This window comes from Ranitomeya imitator, chromosome 1, assembly GCF_032444005.1.
Source record: "Ranitomeya imitator isolate aRanImi1 chromosome 1, aRanImi1.pri, whole genome shotgun sequence".
Classification (NCBI taxonomy): Eukaryota; Metazoa; Chordata; class Amphibia; order Anura; family Dendrobatidae; genus Ranitomeya; species Ranitomeya imitator.
Window position 1 is genome coordinate 868785256 of NC_091282.1, and position 22025 is coordinate 868807280.

The following is a 22025-nucleotide window of genomic DNA, read 5'->3' on the forward strand; positions in this document are numbered from 1 at the left end:
ACCATGTGACCACTGACTACAGGAAAAGCTGCCGCATCAGCACAGCAGAGATGCAGGGACGTGCAGCGACCACGCGAGGAGGGTGAGTATGTCACAGCCACTGGCTCCTGCCGCCGCTCCGCCTCCCCCACTGGCTTTCTAGACAATGACTCGTGTATAAGCCGAGGTGACGTTTTCAGCACAAAAAAATGTGCTGAAAATCTCGGCTTATACACGAGTATATACGATAATAAATAACATTTCCCATATGTCTACTTTATATCAGCACAATTTTTGAAACTTTTTTTTATGAAGTTCGAAGGGTTAAACGTTGACCAGCGATTTCTCCATTTTCCAGAAAAATTTACAAAACCATTTTGTTAGGGAGCACTATTTGACTTTTTGAATGCAAAGTTTCCTGGGACAAATGGCGGATGCCATGTTGTGTTTGGAGAGCCTCTGATGTGCCTAAACAATGAAAATCCCCCACAAGTGACACCATTTTGGAAACTAGACCCCTCAGGAAACTGATCTAGATTGAACCCTCAATTACTTCACAGAAATTTATAACCTTGAGCTGTGAAAATAAAAACAAATCGCATTTTCCCCACAAACATGTTATTTTAGCACCGAAGGTTGCATTTCCTAAGCCTAACAGGAGAAATTGGACCATACAATTTGTTCTGCAATTTCTCCTGGGGGTTTTATGCCATTCCGCGTGTGGTACAATTGATAAGGCAGTTTTATTATTCCAGTCAGTATGATTACAGCGATACCACAGTTATTTGTTGTGCTTTTGTTATGTTTTGGTGTTTTTACAAAATAAAAACTTTAATAGAATAAAAATATTTTTGCATCGCTTTATACTGAGAGCTATAGCATTTTTATTTTTCCACTGATGGAGCTGTATGGGGGCTTTTTTTTTTGCTGGACAAGATGACTGTTTCAGCGGTACCATGTTTATTTATATTCGTCTTTTTGTTCGGCTATATTATGTTAAGGCATTGTTTTTTTTGTTTGTTTTTTTTTTTGTTTACAAAGTTTTTGTCCACTAAAGAGGTTAACTAGTGGGGCAGTTTCACTGGTCGGGTCGTTACAGACGCAACCATACCAAATATGTGTACTTTTATTGGTTATACACTGCTCAAAAAAATAAAGGGAACACTTAAACAGAATATACGGTAACTCCAAGTAAATCAAACAGCAACGCTGTTTGACAATCAATTTCACATGCTGTTGTGCAAATGGAATAGACAACAGATGGAAATTATTGGCAATTATCAAGACACTCAATAAAGGAGTGGTTCTGCAGGTGGGGACCACAGACCACATCTCGGTACCAATGCGTTCTCGCTGTTGTTTTGGTCACTTTAGAATGTTGGTTGTGCTTTCACACTCGCGGTAGCATGAGACGGACTCTGCAACCCACACAAGTGGCTCAGGTAGTGCAGCTCATCCAGGATGGCACATCAATTCGAGCTGTGGCAAGAAGGTTTGCTGTGCCTGTCAGTGTAGTGTCCAGAGGCTTGAGGCACTACCAGGAGACAGGCCAGTACACCAGGAAACGTGGAGGACCGCTACCTCAGCCTTTGTGCAGGAGGATCACTGCCAGAGTCCTGCAAAATGACCTCCAGCAGGCCACAAATGTGCATGTGTCCGCACAAACCGTTAGAAACGGACTCCATGATGATGGTCTGAGTGCCCGACGTTTACAGATGGGGGTTGTTGTGCTCACAGCCCAACACCGTGCTGGATGCTTGGGATTTCTTTGGAGGGCCGCACAGCTCTCCATGTGCTCACACCCCTTGTGAGACCATATGCTGGTGTGGTTGGCCCTGGGTTCCTCCTAATGAAGGACAATGCCAGACCTCATGTGGCTGGAGTGCATCAGCAGTTCCTGCAAGATGAAGGCATTGAAGCTATGGACTGGCCCGCCCATTCCCCAGACCTGAATCCGATTGAACACATCTGTTCACACTTCCGTCTTCTGGGCTCCGTCGCAATCCATCGTTATGGGCAAAAAACGCATCCTTCAAATGTGCTTGCAGGATGCGTTTTTTGCCCATAGACTTGTATTAGTGACGGATCGCGACAGATGGGCACACGTCGCGTCCGTCGTGCGATGGATCCGTCGTGTTTTGGCGGACGCGATGCACAAAAAAGTTCAATGTAATTTTTTTTTTTTGTGTGACGTGTCCGCCATTTCCGACCGCGCATGCGCGGCTGGAACTCAGCCCCCTTCCTCCCCGCTCATCACAATGGGCAGCGGATGCATTGTAAAACTGTATGCGCTGCCCACGTTGAGCTAAATTTAGCACAACATACGTTGGGCCGACTGTTTGCGACGGCCCTGTACCGACTGAAGTGTGAAAGTAGCCTAAACTGCCATTTCGAACTGAGTAAAGGGAAAATTCTTAGCTCTATTCTTCGGGCCTTCTCGTGCCATGAAAATGGTGGAGGCTCACAGAGTGCTAGGTAGCTGCTTAGAAGAACACATGGCTGCTGTTTTTTTGGCACAAGGTTAGAGGAGGTTGGGTTTTTATACAGCTGGGAAATTTGCATCACCTGGCCTTAACCCCTTTACGACATGCGCCGTTCTCCCGTCGTGGCTCCCCCTTTGATGTGGGCTCTGTCGCGTGATCGGGGGTCATTGGAGCATTGGCATAGCAACCAGAGGCCTTCTGAAGACTTCTATGGTTGTTGGTGCCAGATTGCTGTGAGCGCCACCCTGTGGTCGGCGCTCATAGCAATGCTGTAATTCAGCTACATAGGAGCGATTTATGCATCGCTCCTGGGTATCAGTCGATCGAGTTGTGCCAGCTTATAGCCTCCCATAGAGGCTATTGAAGCATGGCAAAAGTAAAAAAAAAAGTTTAACCCCTTTACCCCCGAGGGTTGTTTGCACGTTAATGACTGGGCCAATTTTTACATTTCTGACCACTGTCCGTTTATGAGGTTTTTAACTCCGGAACGCTTCAACGGATCCTGATGATTGTCATTTTTTTCTTGTGACATATTGTATTTCACGTTAGTGGTAAAATTTCTTCAATATTACTTGCATTTATTTGTGTAAAAAAACGGAAATTTGGCGAAAATTTGGAAAATTTTGCAATTTTCAAACTTTGAATTTTTATGCCAATAAAAGAAAGAAATAAGAAATATGTCACACAAAATAGTTAATAAATAACATTTCCCACATGTCTACATTACATCAGCACAATTTTGGAACCAAATTTTTTTTTCGTTAGGAAGTTATAAGGGTTAAAAGTTAACCAGTGATTTCTCATTTTTACAACAAATTTACAAAACCATTTTTTTTTTTTAGAGACCACTTCACATTTGAAGTCACTTTGAGGGGTCTATATGGCTCAAAATACCCAAAAGTGACACCATTCTAAAAACTGCACCCCTCAAGGTACTCAAAACCACATTCAAGAAGTTTATTAACCCTTCAGGTCTTTCATAGGAGCAGAAGCAACATGAAAGGAAAAAATGAACATTTATCTTTTTAGTCACAAAAATGATATTACAACAATTTTTTTTATTTTGCCAAACGTAAAAGGAGAAAATGGACTGCAAAAGTTGTAGTCCAATTTGTCCTGAGTACGCCGATACCCCATATGTGGGGGGAAACCACTGTTTAGGCGCATGGCAAGGCTCAGAAGGGAAGGAGCTCCGTTTTACTTTTTCAAGCTAAAATTAGCTGGAATTGAGATCGGACGCCATGTCGCGTTTAGCGAGCCCCTGATGTGCCTAAACAGTGGAAACCCCCCCACAAGTGATCCCATTTTGGAAACTAGACCCACTAAGGAACTTATCTAGATGTGTCGTGAGCACTTTTATCCCCCAAGTGCTTCACAGAAGTTTATAAGGCCTGCGCGTGAAAATAAAAAATCCTATTTTTTTTCCTGCAAAAATTCTTTTAGTCCCCAATTTTTAATTTTCCTAAGGGTAACTGGAGACATTGGACCCCAAAAGTTGTTGTCCAATTTGTCCTGAGTATGCTGATACCCCACATGTGGGGAAAAAAAACTGTTGGGGCACACGTCGGGGAGGAAGGGAAGTGGTGACGTTTTGGAAAGCAGACTTTGATGGAATGGTCTGCAGGCGTCATGTTCCATTTGCAGAGCCCCTGATGTGCCTAAACAGTAAAAAAAAAAAAAAAAGAAAAAAACCACAAGTGACATTTTGTGAACTAGACCCCCAATGAACTTGCATAGATGTGCCTCCTTTTTGGAACTAATCTATGGTTTCCTGTAAAGTAAATTAGTAGTGCATGGAGGTGTGATACAATTTGCAGCAATCCTTCATACACAGGACAGGTTTTTCGGGGCAGGTGTCACATTGATAAATGGGGTCCTTGCGTATTCCCCTTTTGTAACACACTCGGCACCTTTTTTGCGACTTACCTCTTTTTCCAGTTTGCGGGACCTCACCCGGGAAATGCTGACCTGGTACGATACGAGCACCCTCAGTTCCAGAAGTACTGGGGCCCACTCCTTCCCTTGTGCCAAATATCAGGGCCTTAACCACTACCTCCTGGAACTGAGGGTACGACGTATCAGTGTGGTGTGCATATCGTGTCAGCAGGAAAGCGTTGAGCATTGCCATTTGTACGATGTACACAGACAGCTTTTTGTACCACACATTGACCCTTCTCAAAGCACTGTACGGTTGGAGGAGTTGATCAGAGAGATCAACACCCCCCATGTTTTTGTTGTACCCCAGTACACAGTCCGGTTTTCTGACCTGTGTAGATGTACCCCGTACAGTGCTGAGGGCAGTGCAATCACCGTGTATGGTGGTCAAGAGAAGGACATCCCTCTTGTCCTTGACCACCAGCAGGTGGTCGCTACTTTGGGCTCTGCTGTCACCCCTTCTGAGCATCTGCCCAAGTAGCGTTTTCGGGAGGCTTCTCTGATTTTTGAGGACAGTACCGCAGACTGCGGTACCTCGCGCAGAGAGGGATTTGTAGAGTGGGATGCTGGAATAAAAGTTATCGGTGTAGAGGTGATAACCTTTATCCAGCAGTGGGTGCACCAAATCACACACAATTTTCCCACCCACTCCCAGGATAGAAGGACACTCAGGCGGTTCAATCCTGGTGTCCTTCCCTTTTTAGACTCTAAAGCTGTATGTGTACCCTGAGGTACTCTCACACAGCTTGTAGAGTTTGATTCCATACCTGGCCCTCTTGCTGGGCAGTTATTGACGGAATCTGAGCCGCCCCTTAAAATGAACCAAGGACTCATCCACGCAGACAGGCCGAACTTTGAACAGACGGTCAAAGTTGGGGTCATCTCGTGCGGGACACTGTGCATTATCGGAATAATGCAGGAACTTATGGATGGCCTCAAAATTTGTCCGGACCATGACCATTTGGAACACTGGAGTGTTGTATAAAATGTTAACACTCCAATATTGTCGAATTTCTGGCTTTTTCAGGAGCCCCATATGAAGGACCAGGCCCCAAAACTGCATCATTTCAACTGCGTCTACAGGAGACCAGTTAGAATATGATGAATCGGTGTTTTGCTCCAAAAATTGACGAGCATACAAATTAGTTTGCTCCACCACGAGGTTGACAAAATCCTCAGAGGAAGTCTATTTCTGTGAGGCCGGTGGTGTCCAACCTGATTCTTGATTCTGCCACAAAATCAGGAATCAGTGGACAGTAATTTTTGGGGGCGAGGTCCATACAGGTTCCGAAGAGGGGCGTGCTGGTTCATCTTCAGGAGTGGGCCCTGCCTCATCTTCATGAATGATGGGCACTGCTTCTGTCCTGCGACGTCTGCGTGGCGGTTCCGCAGGGCCGAAGGAGGAAGATGAGGAGTGGGAAGAGGATGAGGAAGAATCGGAAAAATAAAGAAAAGTGGCATCCTCTCCCTCGCTATCAGTGTTGGAGGCAAGGAAAGAATATGCCGCTGAATAGCGCGGTTGGGACCAGCGGGACATTTTTTTGAGTATGGTGCTTGGGTGTACTTTATTGGTCACTATGTGTATGTGTGTGGGGGGGATAGTGTTTGGTGCAAACTGTTCTGTCCCCACATGAGGCGAATGGAGGTGTGGTTGATTAATAAGCGTTGTGAGAGAGAGAATCGTACCTTCAGTATTTTCCTCGCTATAGGGCAGACAGGACCGATGATGCACACCAGGGATTGTGCAATCCATACTTGTTTGTTTGGAAATCTGGACATACAACGTATAACTGGTAATACAGTGCTTTCTCCAGAAATGCAGGTGTAGACACGGTATAGTAAGATGTAGCACCAAGTATGACTGCAAGTGTGAGCAGCAAAAGAGCGGTCGAAAGACTGATGCCTTCCTAAGCCCGGTTAAAGTGTGTCCTCTCACAACAGAAAGTAAACTGAAAATGAAATGGCTGCCAGAGGATGAAAAGACTTGACCCCTGAACCGGACGTAAAGACATGCCCACAAGAATAAATGAATAGCAAGCTGCCATATGGAAAAAGGCCATTGGGTGGCAGCAGAGCAAAATACAGAGTAAAATATAACAACATACATGGAACAGCACACAAACTATTCTGAAAAGAAAAAGCTAAAGGGGAAAAAAAAAAGCAAATAGGGAGAAAAAAATACATGTGAAAGGAAAAGTCTAAAACAGCAGGCCCTAGCTCTGATAAGTGAACCGCATCACTTATCAAAGTTCGGCGGCTGCTGGGTGTGCGAACGGGTATGTGAAAAAAAACGGCAGGCACGAGAGTTCCGATAAGTGAACCGCGTCATTTATCAGAGTTCAGCAGCTGCTGGGTGAGCGCACGGGGATGGGAAAAAAAGAAAAGGGAAGTCAATGGTTAGACGCGGTGGCTGGGTGAGCGCATGGGGATGGGAAAAAAAAAGGGAAGGCACGGGTTAGATGCGGCGGCTGGGTGAGCGCACTGGGATGGGAAAAAGAAAAGTGAGCACGAGTGTTGATCGGTGAACTGCGTCACCAGTCAGCGCTCGGCAGCACTAAGGGGGTGAAAAAAAAAAACGAGCACGAGTGTTGATCGGTGAACTGCGGCACCAATCCACGCTCGGCGGCTGCTAAATTTGGGCACAGATGCGGCGCAAAGTGGGGGTTGAGGGGGAAAGGGATGGGGGGATGAAAATAGATCGAGCTGGGATTGGGGTATCAACGCTTACGGTTGTAGTCTGTCTTCTTTCTTCTTTCTTTTTTAGCAAGAATTGTGGTGTCACAGGCTACTGTGGCACCACAAGTCTCAGGAGGGGATCTCTCGGCGTGACCGCTCTGCAGGAATCCTCACCAAGTGTGAGGATTCCTGCAGAGCAGTCAGACAGGTCAGGGGCAGGCGAGACAGGTCACAGAGCGGTCATACCGCTGCTGTGACCTGTGATTGGTGAGATCGATGATCACATCCATCCTACCAATCAGAGGAAGCCCTGGTGACGCCGGTGTTGCTAGGCACCGGCCTATGATCGGAGCTCACAGCTCCGATCCTAGGCAGGTTACCGGCAGGGCATAGCGCGGTCACACCGCTGCTGTGCCCTGTGATTGGCGCGATCAATGATCACATCAATCGCGCCAATCTGCTCTGGCCTCTGGCGTAAGATCGGTGCTGCAATAGCACCGATCCAGGAAGTTACTGCGATCGATTGGATTGGCGCGATCGATGTGATCGTCGATCGTGCCAATCCGGGGGGTTTTGGCCGATGCCTGGTGTTGCCAGGCACCGGCCTACGATAGAGTACATTGGTACTCGATCCTAGCCTGGGACCTCACTGTTTCAGCCAATCTGATTGGCTGAAACAATGAGAAAGGCCGCGATTGGCTGTTCAGAATTGAACAGCCAATCACCGCGATCGGGGGGCGGAGACAGGCCCTAGGATGCCGACACCATCTTCCTCCAGGTAAGATGGCGTCGGAATTTTAATGCGATCACCGCGACTTAAGTCGCAGTGTCTCTTTAAAGGGCATGACGTACTATTCCGTCCATGGGAAGTAGGGCTCACCCCACATGGACGGAATAGTACGTCTAATGGCAGAAAGGGGTTAAATCACCTGCCCTTCTCCCCATTAAAAAAAAAGTAAATAAAAAAATCAGACCTACACATACTTATCACCGTGTTCAGAATCACCCAATCTATCAATAAAAAAAAATTAACCTGATCGCTTAACGGCGTAACAAGAAAAAAATGTCAAAACGCCAGAATTACGTTTTTTTGTCGCCGCGACATTGCATTAAAATGCAATAACAAGCGATCAAAAGAATGTATCTGCACCAAAATGGTATCATTAAAACCTTCAGCTTAGCACGCAAAAAATAAGCCCTCACCCAACCCCAGATCACGAAAAATGGAAACGCTACGGGTAACTTAAAATTGCGGGTTTTTTTTTTTTTTTAAATCTTTTAGCAAAGCTTGGAATTTTTTTTTCACCACCTAGATGAAAAAGAACCTAGACATGTTTTGTGACTATGAACTCGTAATGACCTGGAGAATCATAATAGCAGGTCAGTTTTAGCATTTAGTGAACCTAGCAAAAAAGCCAAACAAAAACAAGTGTGGGATTGCACTTTTTTTTTGCAATTTCACCGCACTTGGAATTTTTTTCCCGTTTTCTAGGACACAACATGGTAAAAACAATGGTGTTGCTCAAAAGTACAACTCGTCTCTCAAAAAACAAGCCCTCAAATGGCCATATTGACCGAAAAATAAAAAAGTTATGGCTCTGGGAAGAAGGGGAGCGAAAAACTAAAACACAAAACTGAAAAAGGCTGGGGTCATGAAGGGGTTAACTAACTGATAGTGAACAAGCAATAACCTGAACAGGCTAATTAAGGTCTGAAACCTTGGTCAGAATTTTCTGAGCACACAAAACTCCGAGGGTGCCCAAACTTTTGCTTCGGCCCATTTTCCTTTTTGTAATGTAAAAAATAACAATAAGATTTTTTTTTCCTAAAATACAAAGGAAACCTAGTTCTTTCAGATATCATTTCACCTTTAACTTGCTTAACTGTTCACAATTACAGTAATTTTGACCAGTAGATACATAGAGAGAAAGCTCTATATAGATACAGATTATGAACGTAAATAGATATCTACCGTATATACTTGAGTTTAAGCCGACCCAAGTGTAAGTCAAGGCCCCTGATTTTGCCACAAAAAATGGGAAAACGTATTGACTCAAGTATAAGCCTTGGGTGGGAAATGCAGCAGCTACTGGTAAACTTAAAAAATAAAAATAAATACAAATAAAAGTAAGATTGAGACATCAGTAGGTTAAATGTTTTTGAATATCCATTTTGAATCTGGAGCCCCATAAGATACTCCATACAAAATATGCTGCACAAAGGTTAATGATGTCCCCATAAGATGTGCCATATTAATATATGCCCCATATAATGCTGCACAAAGGTTAATGATGACCCCATAAGATGCTCCATAAAATATGCCCCTTATAGTGCTCCATAAAAGTTAATGGCCCCATAAGATGCTCCATAGCAGCATATGGGCATATTATGCTGCGATTTAAAAAAGAAAAAAAAAGTTAAATAAATGACATTCTCCCCTCTCATCGCTGGGCGCCGAATGCCGGGGTCCTGAGCAAGTGGGGACACCGGAGCGCTATGGGGGTCAGGTGCCGATGTCGCCATTGGCTCATGATACCGGCACTTGCGATATTCACCTGTCCCCATTCCACCGCCACGCGCCGCTGTCTTCTGGGTCTCTGCAGTGACTGTTCAGGCAGAGGGCACACACTAAACATGTCATCGCGCCCTCTGACCTGAATGTCACAGACATAGCGTGGCGGTGGAACAGTGACAGGTGAATATCGCATGGCTCACCTTCCCCCGTTCTACTCACCCCATCCTGGCACGGTCTCTCTGCAAGTCCCTGCTTCTCTGCGCCGGCAGCATGCTCCTGTGTTAAGCGGTCACATGGTACCGCTCATTAAAGTAATGAATAATTACGTCATGTCCATGTTCATTACTTTAATGAGCAGTACCACGTGACCGCTGAACACAGGAAGAGCTGCAGGCACCAGAGACCATTTGAGAAGCAGGGAGATGCAGAGACCGTGCCTGGAAAGTGAGTATGATGTGACAGCCGCTACTTCTGCCGCTCCCCTCCGACCCCTGGGACAATTACTTGAGTATAAGCCGAGAGGGGCACTTTCAGCCTAATAAAAAAGGGGCTGAAAATCTCGGCTTATACTCAAGTATATACGGTATGTATATTAGTGTGTTAGCACGAATAGAACATGCTTGTAAGATCTAATAAATAATTATGGGATCAGAGGTCATGCACAGGATTAGATAGGATCATATAGAAACATGATGCAGAAACAGACCATACCAAAGGAATAAAAATATAAAATACTAAATTTTATTAGGAGTAATATATAAAAACATAAGAGAAAAACAAAGCGGAACCAGGTGATTGCGCGCGTTAGAGACTTTATATGAGTAAAATAATAAATTAAAGGCTAATAATAGTATAATCTCCAAATAGTTTATACAAAAAGAGGTTAAATGAACCCAAAAAAAGATGCAAATTGCCTCTTCTGAACTCTATAGCGCCACCTGTTGGAAGTAGCGATCCTACAAGTCACAATCAACCCTTTAACGAGTCGTGCAATATGACTCAGGATAAAAGCCAAATCAATATCTCAATTCGCAGACACGGTGTTTCGGGCTGTTACCCAACAGCACGAAACACCGTGTCTGCGAATTGAGATATTGATTTGGCTTTTATCCCAAGTCATATTGCACGACTCGTTAAAGGGTTGATTGCGACTTGTAGGATCGCTACTTCCAACAGGTGGCGGTATAGAGTTTAAGTCCTCTTTTCCTCAGAAGAGGCAATTTACATATTATTTCCCAGAGGAGCACTGTACGGCGAATAAGCCTCCTTGCCTTGACAAGCCAGAGATGATATGTCACTCTCCATAAGGAGAAACGATACCCCTTAGACCCCAGCCCAAAAAAAGAAACAAAAGAGAGAAAATAGCATATGGACGGCACTGTCCCAACTAAATCCATAATCTTCAGGAAAGCCGGTACCAAAAAGCTATATCATGTCAGCAACAGCCATGGCAAAAAAGATATCGGGTGCAAAACCATGAAATAACATGTGTCCCAGGTAGCAAAAGAAAAAAGCAGGATGCACTCACCAATCTTCAAAGTAGCAAATTTTATTGAGTCTTCACAATTAAAATTTCATGGCCGGGGGAGAAGAAAAGGAGCTCGTGCGAGCAGGGGAGACGACGGCCGTTTCGCGCAGTCCTTGCGCTTCAACGGGTCTGCATGACCCGTTGAAGCGCAAGGACTGCGCGAAACGGCCGTCGTCTCCCCTGCTCGCACGAGCTCCTTTTCTTCTCCCCCGGCCATGAAGTTTTAATTGTGAAGACTCAATAAAATTTGCTACTTTGAAGATTGGTGAGTGCATCCTGCTTTTTTCTTTTGCTACCTGCAAAAAAAGAAACGGCCTGCATAATCATAAGGAAAACACGAAAATTGAGCTTGTTTTGATTTGGTATACATGCAGCACATAAACGCATGTTCATTTTGCCCATAAAGCATAAAAAACCTACAAGAAACAAAATGCGCAAAAACTCTGCTGTAACTAAATAAGTAAAAACCAAAAGTGCATCTAAATAAGAGTTCTTAGTAATACTGTTTGTGTTTGTGATCAAAAATAGCATAAAAGCCATCACACCATTGACAATGTGACTCTGATTGGGATAGTTCTGTGCTGTCTACTATTAAAAACCTTACCATGTGTCAGTGTTGACCTCAGTGTGTGAATAAGGGCAGACAAAAGGACCAAGTTCCAACCAGTGGACACCAGTCTGGGGAAGCCTTTAAATGTGATTTCCAGGTCAGGAAAGGGAGGCCAGATCCCGGCTCACACAGAATGCAAAAATACAAAGAAAAATCACAAAGGTTGAGCTTGGTTTGAGTTGGTGTACATGCAGCACATATACGCATGTTCACATTGGCCATAAAACATACAAAACCTACAAGAATCAAAATGAGCAAAAAGCTCTGCTGTAACTAAAACCTGTACATATCATAGATACTGGAAAAAACAGGATTATTCTAAGTTAGGTGCATGTGCAATAAGAGTAAGAGGCTATAGGGACTTCATTGTTACCTAAAGTGTTAAGCGCGCAGCCATGAAGAAGGCAAGCGCCGAAACACGTGCAGTGGACCTGGCTGCACGCTTACACTTTAGGTAACAATGAAATCCCTATCTCCTCTTACTCTTGTTGCACATGCACTTTACTTTAGGTGCTGTTAAAAGTAGGATTATTCTATCTAGATGTTTGGCTGTTTATTAACATTCAATGACTTGTGTACATCTGCACCTTATTACCTATTCATGTTTTCATTACCACCATTTTGTGCTGTTAGACTATTACTATTATACTTACCTGGTGTTCATGTATGTACTTATTTTGCAGTTTTATACTCTCCTACTACAACTAAGGTGCTATTTTGCATGTACTTCCTTATGATTATGCAGGCTTTCTTTTTGTTTCATCTAACCATTTTTTTTATAAACGATCAGGAGATTATACTATTATTTGCCTTTAATTTATTATTTTACTCATATACCTTTCTCTGTAATGTGCACAATTACCTGGTTCAGCTGTGTTCTTCTTTTTTTTTTTTTTTATATTACTCTTAATAAAATGTAGTATTTTATATCTGTATCCCTTTGGTATGGTCTTTCTGCATCATATTTCTATATGATCCTGTATTAGTGTGTGTATACAGTACAGACCAAAAGTTCTGACACACCTTGTCATTTAGGCTATGTGCACACGTTCAAGTTTTTTCGCTGTTTTTCGCTTTTTTAAAAACTCATTAAAAACACATGCATTATGCATCCTATCATTTAGAATGCATTCTGCATGTTTTGTGCACATGATTTTCACGGAAAAAAACACATCACAGTATTTCTGCAAGAAATCCTGACGTGTGCACATACCCTTAAAGATTTTTCTGTATTTTCATGACTATAAAAATTGTACATTCACACTGAAGGCATCAAAACTATGAATTAACACATGTGGAATTATATACTTAACAAAAAAGTGTGAAACAACTGAAATTATGTCTTATACTCTAGGTTCTTCAAAGTAGCAACCTTTTGCTTTGATGACTGCTTTGCACACTCTTGGCATTCTCTTGATGAGCTTCAAGAGGTAGTCACCGGGAATGGTTTTCACTCAACGGGTGTGCCCTGTCAGGTTTGAGAAGTGGGATTTCTTGCCTTTATAAAAGGCAAGTACAGTGGCAAAAACCATCAAGCGCTGCAAAGAAGCTGGCTCACATGAGGACCACCCCAGGAAAGGAAGACCAAGAGTCACCTCTGCTTCTGAGGATAAGTTTATCTGAGTCACCAACCTCAGAAATCGCAGGTTAACAGCAGCTCAGATTAGAGACCAGGTCAATGCCACACAGAGCTCTAGCAGCAGACACAACAACTGTTAAGAGGAGACTTTGTGCAGCAGGCCTTCATGGTAAAATAGCTGCTAGGAAACCACTGCTAAGGACAGGCAACAAGCAGAAGAGACTTACAGTGGGGCAAAAAAGTATTTAGTCAGTCAGCAATAGTGCAAGTTCCACCACTTAAAAAGATGAGGCGTCTGTAATTTACATTATAAGTAGACCTCAACTATGGGAGACAAACTGAGAAAAAAAAATCCAGAAAATCACATTGTCTGTTTTTTTAACATTTTATTTGCATATTATGGTGGAAAATAAGTATTTGGTCAGAAACAAAATTTCATCTCAATACTTTGTAATATATCCTTTGTTGGGAATGACAGAGGTCAAACGTTTTCTGTAAGTCTTCACAAGGTTGCCACACACTGTTGTTGGTATGTTGGCCCATTCCTCCATGCAGATCTCCTCTAGAGCAGTGATGTTTTTGGCTTTTCGCTTGGCAACACGGACTTTCAACTCCCTCCAAAGGTTTTCTATAGGGTTGAGATCTGGAGACTGGCTAGGCCACTCCAGGACCTTGAAATGCTTCTTACGAAGCCACTCCTTCGTTGCCCTGGCGGTGTGCTTTGGATCATTGTCATGTTGAAAGACCCAGCCACGTTTCATCTTCAATGCCCTTGCTGATGGAAGGAGGTTTGCACTCAAAATCTCATGATACATGGCCCCATTCAGTCTTTCATGTACCCCGGATCAGTCGTCCTGGCCCCTTTGCAGAGAAACAGCCCCAAAGCATGATGTTTCCACCACCATGCTTTACAGTAGGTATGGTGTTTGATGGATGCAACTCAGTATTCTTTTTCCTCCAAACACGACAAGTTGTGTTTCTACCAAACAGTTCCAGTTTGGTTTCATCAGACCATAGGACATTCTCCCAAAACTCCTCTGGATCATCCAAATGCTCTCCAGCAAACTTCAGACGGGCCCGGACATGTACTGGCTTAAGCAATGGGACACGTCTGGCACTGCAGGATCTGAGTCCATGGTGGCGTAGTGTGTTACTTATGGTAGGCCTTGTTACATTGGTCCCAGCTCTCTGCAGTTCATTCACTAGGTCCCCCCGCGTGGTTCTGGGATTTTTGCTCACCGTTCTTGTGATCATTCTGACCCCACGGGGTGGGATTTTGCGTGGAGCCCCAGATCGAGGGAGATTATCAGTGGTCTTGTATGTCTTCCATTTTCTAATTATTGCTCCCACTGTTGATTTCTTCACTCCAAGCTGGTTGGCTATTGCAGATTCAGTCTTCCCAGCCTGGTACAGGGCTACAATTTTGTTTCTGGTGTCCTTTGACAGCTCTTTGGTCTTCACCATAGTGGAGTTTGGAGTCAGACTGTTTGAGGGTGTGCACAGGTGTCTTTTTATACTGATAACAAGTTTAAACAGGTGCCATTACTACAGGTAATGAGTGGAGGAAAGAGGAGACTCTTAAAGAAGAAGTTACAGGTCTGTGAGAGCCAGAAATCTTGATTGTTTGTTTCTGACCAAATACTTATTTTCCACCATAATATGCAAATAAAATGATAAAAAAACAGACAATGTGATTTTCTGGATTTTTTTTTTCTCAGTTTGTCTCCCATAGTTGAGGTCTACCTATGATGTAAATTACAGACGCCTCTCATCTTTTTAAGTGGTGGAACTTGCACTATTGCTGACTGACTAAATACTTTTTTTCCCCCCTGTATTTGGGCTAAATAACACAAGGAATGGACATTAGACCAGTGGAAATCTGTGCTTTGGTCTGATGAGTCCAAATTTGAGATCTTTGGTTCCAACCACTGTGTCTGTGTGACGCAGAAAAGGTGAATGGATGGACTCTACATGCCTGATTCCCACCGTGAAGCATGGAGGAGGAGGTGTGATGGTGTGGGGGTGCTTTGCTGATGACACTGTTGGGGATTTATTCAAAATTGAAGGCATACTAAACCAGCATGGCTACCACAGCATCTTGCAGCGGCATGCTATTCCATCCGGTTTGCGTTTAGTTGGACCATCATTTATTTTTCAACAGACCTCCTGGCTGTGTAAGGGCTATTTGACCAAGGAGGAGAGTGATGGGGTGCTACGCCAGATGACCTGACCTCCACAGTCACCAGACCTGAACCCAATCGAGATGGTTTGGGGTGAGCTAAACCGCAGAGTGAAGGCAAAAGGGCCAACAAGTGCTAAGCATCTCTGGGAACTCCTTCAAGATTGTTGGAAGACCATTCCCGGTGACTACCTCTTGAAGCTCATCAAGAGAATGCCAAGAGTTTGCAAAGCAGTCCTCAAATCAAAAGGTGGCTACTTTGAAGACCCTAGAATATAAGACATAATTTCAGTTGTTTCACACTGTTTTGTTAAGTATATAATTCCACATGTGTTAATTCATAGTTTTGATGCCTTCAGTGTGAATGTACAATTTTCATAGTCATGAAAATACAGAAAAATCTTTAAATGAGGTGTGTCCAAACTTTTGGTCTGTACTGTATGTACCATATGTGTATAGATACATGGATAGATTAGTATTGTAACTTGAAGACCACTGTACTCATATACATTTAATATTATATGTTCATACTATGTTTTCTGTTTCTACAGAGCTATTATCCCAGTTATCAGGGGTTAGGCGCTCAACAGGTGGGCAACTTAACTCCTCGGGTCCTTCTGCCTCTCAGTTGCAACAACTTCAGATGCAGTTACAGCTAGAGAGGCAGCAGGCACAAGCAGCACGACAACAATTAGAAACTGCGCGCAACGCCACCAGACGCAACAATGCAAGTAGTGTCACCACAACCATCACCCAATCAACAGCAGCAACCAACACATCCAATACGGAAAACAATCAGCAAACAATACAGAATTCACAGTTTCTCCTCACAAGGTATGCTTGATTGATGGATAATAAAAGTATTGTATTAAAGCTTCCTGTATTTAGGAAACTGATGGGGTTTTCTGTCTTACTACTTGTTGGTGCTGGGTGGCGCTCATAGTAATCCGGCACTGACAACCATAGAGGTCTCAAGAAGATGCCCCCTCTCGATCACGTGAGGTGGGTCACCAGTGCGTGTATTTCCGGCCCGATGGCTGAAAGCGCAATTTAGATGCTGCTGTCAGAGCTTGACAGCGGAATTTAGCTAGTTAATAGCCACGGGTGGATCGCGATTCCACCCGCGGGTATTGCATGCACATGTTGGCTGTGCAAAACAGCTGACATGTCCTGGAAAAGATGTGGGCTCACCACCGGAGCCCACTTCAAAGCGGTGGATACTGACATCAGCGTACTAATAAGTCTGATGTCAGTAAGGGGTTAAATGTCTGTCAGAGACTGACAGAATCATCTACATTTTTAGTATCTGTAGCTGCAGTTCAGCTTTGGCAGCGGCTGTTGGCCTGGATCTGTCTCTTTGTAATACAGGTCCTTCTCAAAAAAATTAGCATATAGTGTTAAATTTCATTATTTACCATAATGTAATGATTACAATTAAACTTTCATATATTATAGATTCATTATCCACCAACTGAAATTTGTCAGGTCTTTTATTGTTTTAATACTGATGATTTTGGCATACAACTCCTGATAACCCAAAAAACCTGTCTCAATAAATTAGCATATCAAGAAAAGGTTCTCTAAACGACCTATTACCCTAATCTTCTGAATCAACTAATTAACTCTAAACACATGCAAAAGATACCTGAGGCTTTTATAAACTCCCTGCCTGGTTCATTACTCAAAACCCCCATCATGGGTAAGACTAGCGACCTGACAGATGTCAAGAAGGCCATCATTGACACCCTCAAGCAAGAGGGTAAGACCCAGAAAGAAATTTCTCAACAAATAGGCTGTTCCCAGAGTGCTGTATCAAGGCACCTCAATGGTAAGTCTGTTGGAAGGAAACAATGTGGCAGAAAACGCTGTACAACGAGAAGAGGAGACCGGACCCTGAGGAAGATTGTGGAGAAGGACCGATTCCAGATCTTGGGGAACCTGAGGAAGCAGTGGACTGAGTCTGGTGTGGAAACATCCAGAGCCACCGTGCACAGGCGTGTGCAGGAAATGGGCTACAGGTGCCGCATTCCCCAGGTAAAGCCACTTTTGAACCATAAACAGCGGCAGAGGCGCCTGACCTGGGCTACAGAGAAGCAGCACTGGACTGTTGCTAAGTGGTCCCAAGTACTTTTTTCTGATGAAAGCAAATTTTGCATGTCATTCGGAAATCAAGGTGCCAGAGTCTGGAGGAAGACTGGGGAGAAGGAAATGCCAAAATGCCTGAAGTCCAGTGTCAAGTACCGACAGTCAGTGATGGTGTGGGGTGCCATGTCAGCTGCTGGTGTTGGTCCACTGTGTTTCATCAAGGGCAGGGTCAATGCAGCTAGCTATCAGGAGATTTTGGAGCACTTCATGCTTCCATCGGCTGAAATGCTTTATGGAGATGAAGATTTCATTTTTCAGCACGACCTGGCACCTGCTCACAGTGCCAAAACCACTGGTAAATGGTTTACTGACCATGGTATTACTGTGCTCAATTGGCCTGCCAACTCTCCTGACCTGAACCCCATAGAGAATCTGTGGGATATTGTGAAGAGAAAGTTGAGAGACGCAAGACCCAACACTCTGGATGAGCTTAAGGCCGCTATTGAAGCATCCTGGGCCTCCATAACATCTCAGCAGTGTCACAGGCTGATTGCCTCCATGCCACGCCGCATTGAAGCAGTCATTTCTGCCAAAGGATTCCCGACCAAGTATTGAGTGCATAACTGAACATTATTATTTGTTGGTTTTTTTGTTTGTTATTAAAAAACACTTTTATTTGATTGGATGGGTGAAATATGCTAATTTATTGAGACAGGTTTTTTGGGTTATCAGGAGTTGTATGCCAAAATCATCAGTATTAAAACAATAAAAGACCTGACAAATTTCAGTTGGTGGATAATGAATCTATAATATATGAAAGTTTAATTGTAATCATTACATTATGGTAAATAATGAAATTTAACACTATATGCTAATTTTTTGAGAAGGACCTGTATATCTGTTATCAGCCATGTGTACAGAGCTCAACTCCTGAGCCCACTTCAAACATGTGAACGCTTTCACAAGATGTAATTTAGAAAGGGATTAAAAAGGTTCTTTGCTTTAAAGGGAATCTATCTCCATGGTTTTGATACTCCATCCCAGCTTGATGTAGGGGCAGAAGCTCTGATTCCAATGATGTATCATTTGGGGTCTGCATGCCACTATTTTTTATTCTTTAAAATGAAACAACTAAGATGAAATTGACGTGTAGACTTTCAGGTTTAATTAAAGGGGTTGAACAGAAGTATCCTTTGTAATGATTAGGAATTGCAACCATTTTTCTACAAAGCCTTCTCATTTCACGGGCTCAAAAGTAATTGTACAAATTAAATTTACCATAAAAAAGGTTAATTTTTAATACTTTGCATAGAATCCTTTTCAGACGAGGACTTCCTGAAGTCTGGAAGTCATGGACGTCACCAAACACTGGATTTCCTTTGTGATTCATTGCCAGGCCTTTACTACAGTGACTTCAGTTGTTGCTTGTTTGTGGGTCTTTCTGCTTTAATATTTCACTTCTTTGCCTTAAAACGTCTGGGTTGCTTTCACAGTATGTTTTGAGTCGTTGTCCATATATACTGTGACGTGCCGTCCAATCAACCTTACTGCATTTGGTTAAATCTGAGCAGAAAGTATCGCCCTGTACACTTAAGAATTAATCCGGCTGCTTCTATCTTCAGTCACATCAATAAACACTAGTGACCCAGTGCCATTAGAAGCCATGCGTGCCCATGCCATCACACTGCCTCTACCATTTTTTACAGAGGATGTGGTGTGCTTTGGATCATGAGCCGTTCCAAGCCTTCTCCATACTTTCTTCCTCCCTTTTTGTACAGGTTGACCTTGTTTTCATCAAGAACTTTTTTTCTTGAACTGGCCTGACTTCTTTGATGTTTTTTTGACACAGTCTAATCTGACTGTCTATTTTTAAACCTGATTTATGGTTTGCATCTTGTGGTGAATGGTCTATATTTGCTGTTATCAAGACTTCTCTTTGTGGTAGACTTGGATACTAAAATTCCTACTTCTGGGAGAGTGTTCTTCCCTTGGGTGGATGTTATGAAGTGGTTTTTCCTCACCATGGACTAGATTCTGTGATCATCCACCACTGCTGTCTTCCATGGATGTCCACGCCTTTTTGAATTCCGAAGCTCACAAGTGTGCTCTTTTTGCAGAATGTACCAAACTGAGGATTAGGCCACTCCTATCATTTGTTATTTTTCTGATGGATTTTTTTTTTAGCCTAATGGTGGTTTGTTTCTCTTCCACTGAGAGCTCCTCAACACCAGCTTCCAAATGCAAATACCACACCTGGAATCAGCTCTTGACCTTTTACCTGCTTAATTAATGAAGGCATAGCCCATAAAGCCCATTAAAAAGCTTTTGAGATAATTGTCCAATTACCTTTGGTCCCTTTAAAAAGAAACAGGGGCATATTAAAAGAGCTGTAATTCCAAAACCTTTCTCCAATTAAGATGTAAATACCCTCAAATTAATGAGTCTGCACTTTAAGCCCATATTGATTATATAAATGTTTCTTGAATGCTTTGATAAACAGCTAAAATGCCAGAAGTTTTCACTGTCTAAATATTTCTGGACCTAAAGGTATATTACTGGGTGCTGCAGTTTTTAAAAACTGTTTTCTCTAAGGCAGATCTAACAGTTCTCTGAGTGCTGAGCTCTGTATAACCCTGTCAACACCACTGATTAGCTTTTTGCTTAGGCAGCTTTCTGTCTACTCATATATCAGTGGTGGAAGGCGTGGTTGACTACCTAACAGGTTTACTAGTCCTCTACTGATAAACTCATGCTGATAAAACTTTACAAAAACTACAACTAAACATCCCAGTAAGTGACACACATGGAACTAAAGGTACCTTCACACTAAACAACTTCACAACGATATCGCTAGCGATCCGTGACGTTGCAGCGTCCTGGCTAGCGATATCGTTGTGTTTGACACGCAGCAGCGATCAGGATCCTGCTGTGATGTCGTTGGTCGCTGCAGAAAGTCCAGAACTTTATTTCGTCGCTGGACTCCCTGCAGACATCGCTGAATCGGCGTGTGTGACGCCGATTCAGCGATGTCTTCACTGGTAACCAGGGTAAACATCGGGTTACTAAGCGCAGGGCCGCGCTTAGTAACCCGATGTTTACCCTGGTTTCCATCGTAAAAGTAAAAAAAACAAACACTACATACTTACCTTCTGCTGTCTGTCCCCGGCGCTGTGCTTCTCTGCACTCCTCCTGCATCCTGTGTCAGCGTCGGCCAGCCGGAAAGCAGAGCGGTGACGTCACCGCTCTGCTTTCTGGCCACTGTGCTCACAGCCAGTGCAGGAAAGCAGAGCGCCGGGGACAGACAGCTGAAGGTAAGTATGTAGTGTTTGTTTTTTTTACTTTACGATGGTAACCATGGTAAACATCGGGTTACTAAGCGCGGCCCTGCGCTTAGTAACCCGATGTTTACCCTGGTTACCGGCATCGTTGGTCGCTGGAGAGCGGTCTGTGTGACAGCTCTCCAGCGACCAAACAGCGACGCTGCAGCGATCGACATCGTTGTCGGTATCGCTGCAGCGTCGCTTAGGGTGAAGGTACCTTAAGGTCTCGGCCCTTTTATTATGCTGTCTTCAGATGGGATGTGAAACACCAGGTTACAGGTTCCCTTTAAACACTTTTTGCTTTTTAAAAATGTGCTATTGACTATATGCAGTCAAAGTACTCCACACTCTGACCAGCTGTAGTCTGTAGGCAGCAAGGAGTAAGAGTATGGTTCAATGTCTTATTATACAGTTTTTAAAGCCAAAGCCAATGCTGGATTAAAAAAAAGTATGTGTTTTTTCCAATTTTTTAAAAAGATGTCTTGAGTTTGAACCATTCTTACATCAAATGACCGAAGCGTGAAGCTTAATCCATAGATTTAAGTTGTGAATTTCCCTGCACTGCCACAATAGGGAAAATGAAGCATTGCACAGTGTCCATTCACTGGGGATACAGACTGAAGAGGGCAGTGTTCAAGAACAGAAAATGACCCTTTTGCATCCAATAGCTGATTGTAATGCACAATTTCTCCTGCTTTGGAGGTGAAAATGGGCTCTCCCCATCTCTTGGGCCTCTGCATTTCTGCACAGGTGCACCAATGATATGTCTGCCCCTGTGCCCATCCATATCAATTGTTTTTTTGTGTCATGCTGGACAGGACAGATCATCCAGAGAGATACCGTATTTTGCGGATTGTAAGATATACTGGATTATAAGATGCACCACAAATTTTGAGGAGAAAAATAGGAAACTCACCCTTTTTTTTCTTAATAAAACGGCCTTGCTTCTTATAATCCATGCGTCTTACTGCTTACCGGGGGTGGTGGCTGCGGTGAAGCGGGGTCCCAGGGTCGCCCCTGGAGGAGGCAAGAGTGGAGCGTTGCTGCAGGCTGGGATGAGGGGGTGTTCGGTGCTGCGGGGCTCTGCCGACATCTTGTGAAAGCCCAGAGCCCCCGCATTACATGGTTTCCTATGT

At 43.5% G+C, this 22025-nt stretch overlaps 1 protein-coding gene across 2 annotated transcripts in view; it reads left to right on the forward strand.

Moving 5' to 3' along the window:
• KCMF1 (potassium channel modulatory factor 1) overlaps positions 1 to 22025 on the forward strand; it is a 140986-nt gene that overhangs the window by 115968 nt on the left and 2993 nt on the right. For both annotated transcript variants that reach the window (XM_069742669.1, XM_069742679.1), the window contains one exon: positions 16036 to 16318. In XM_069742669.1, the coding sequence (XP_069598770.1) occupies positions 16036 to 16318 (283 nt within the window). The remainder of the gene's footprint in view (positions 1 to 16035; positions 16319 to 22025) is intronic.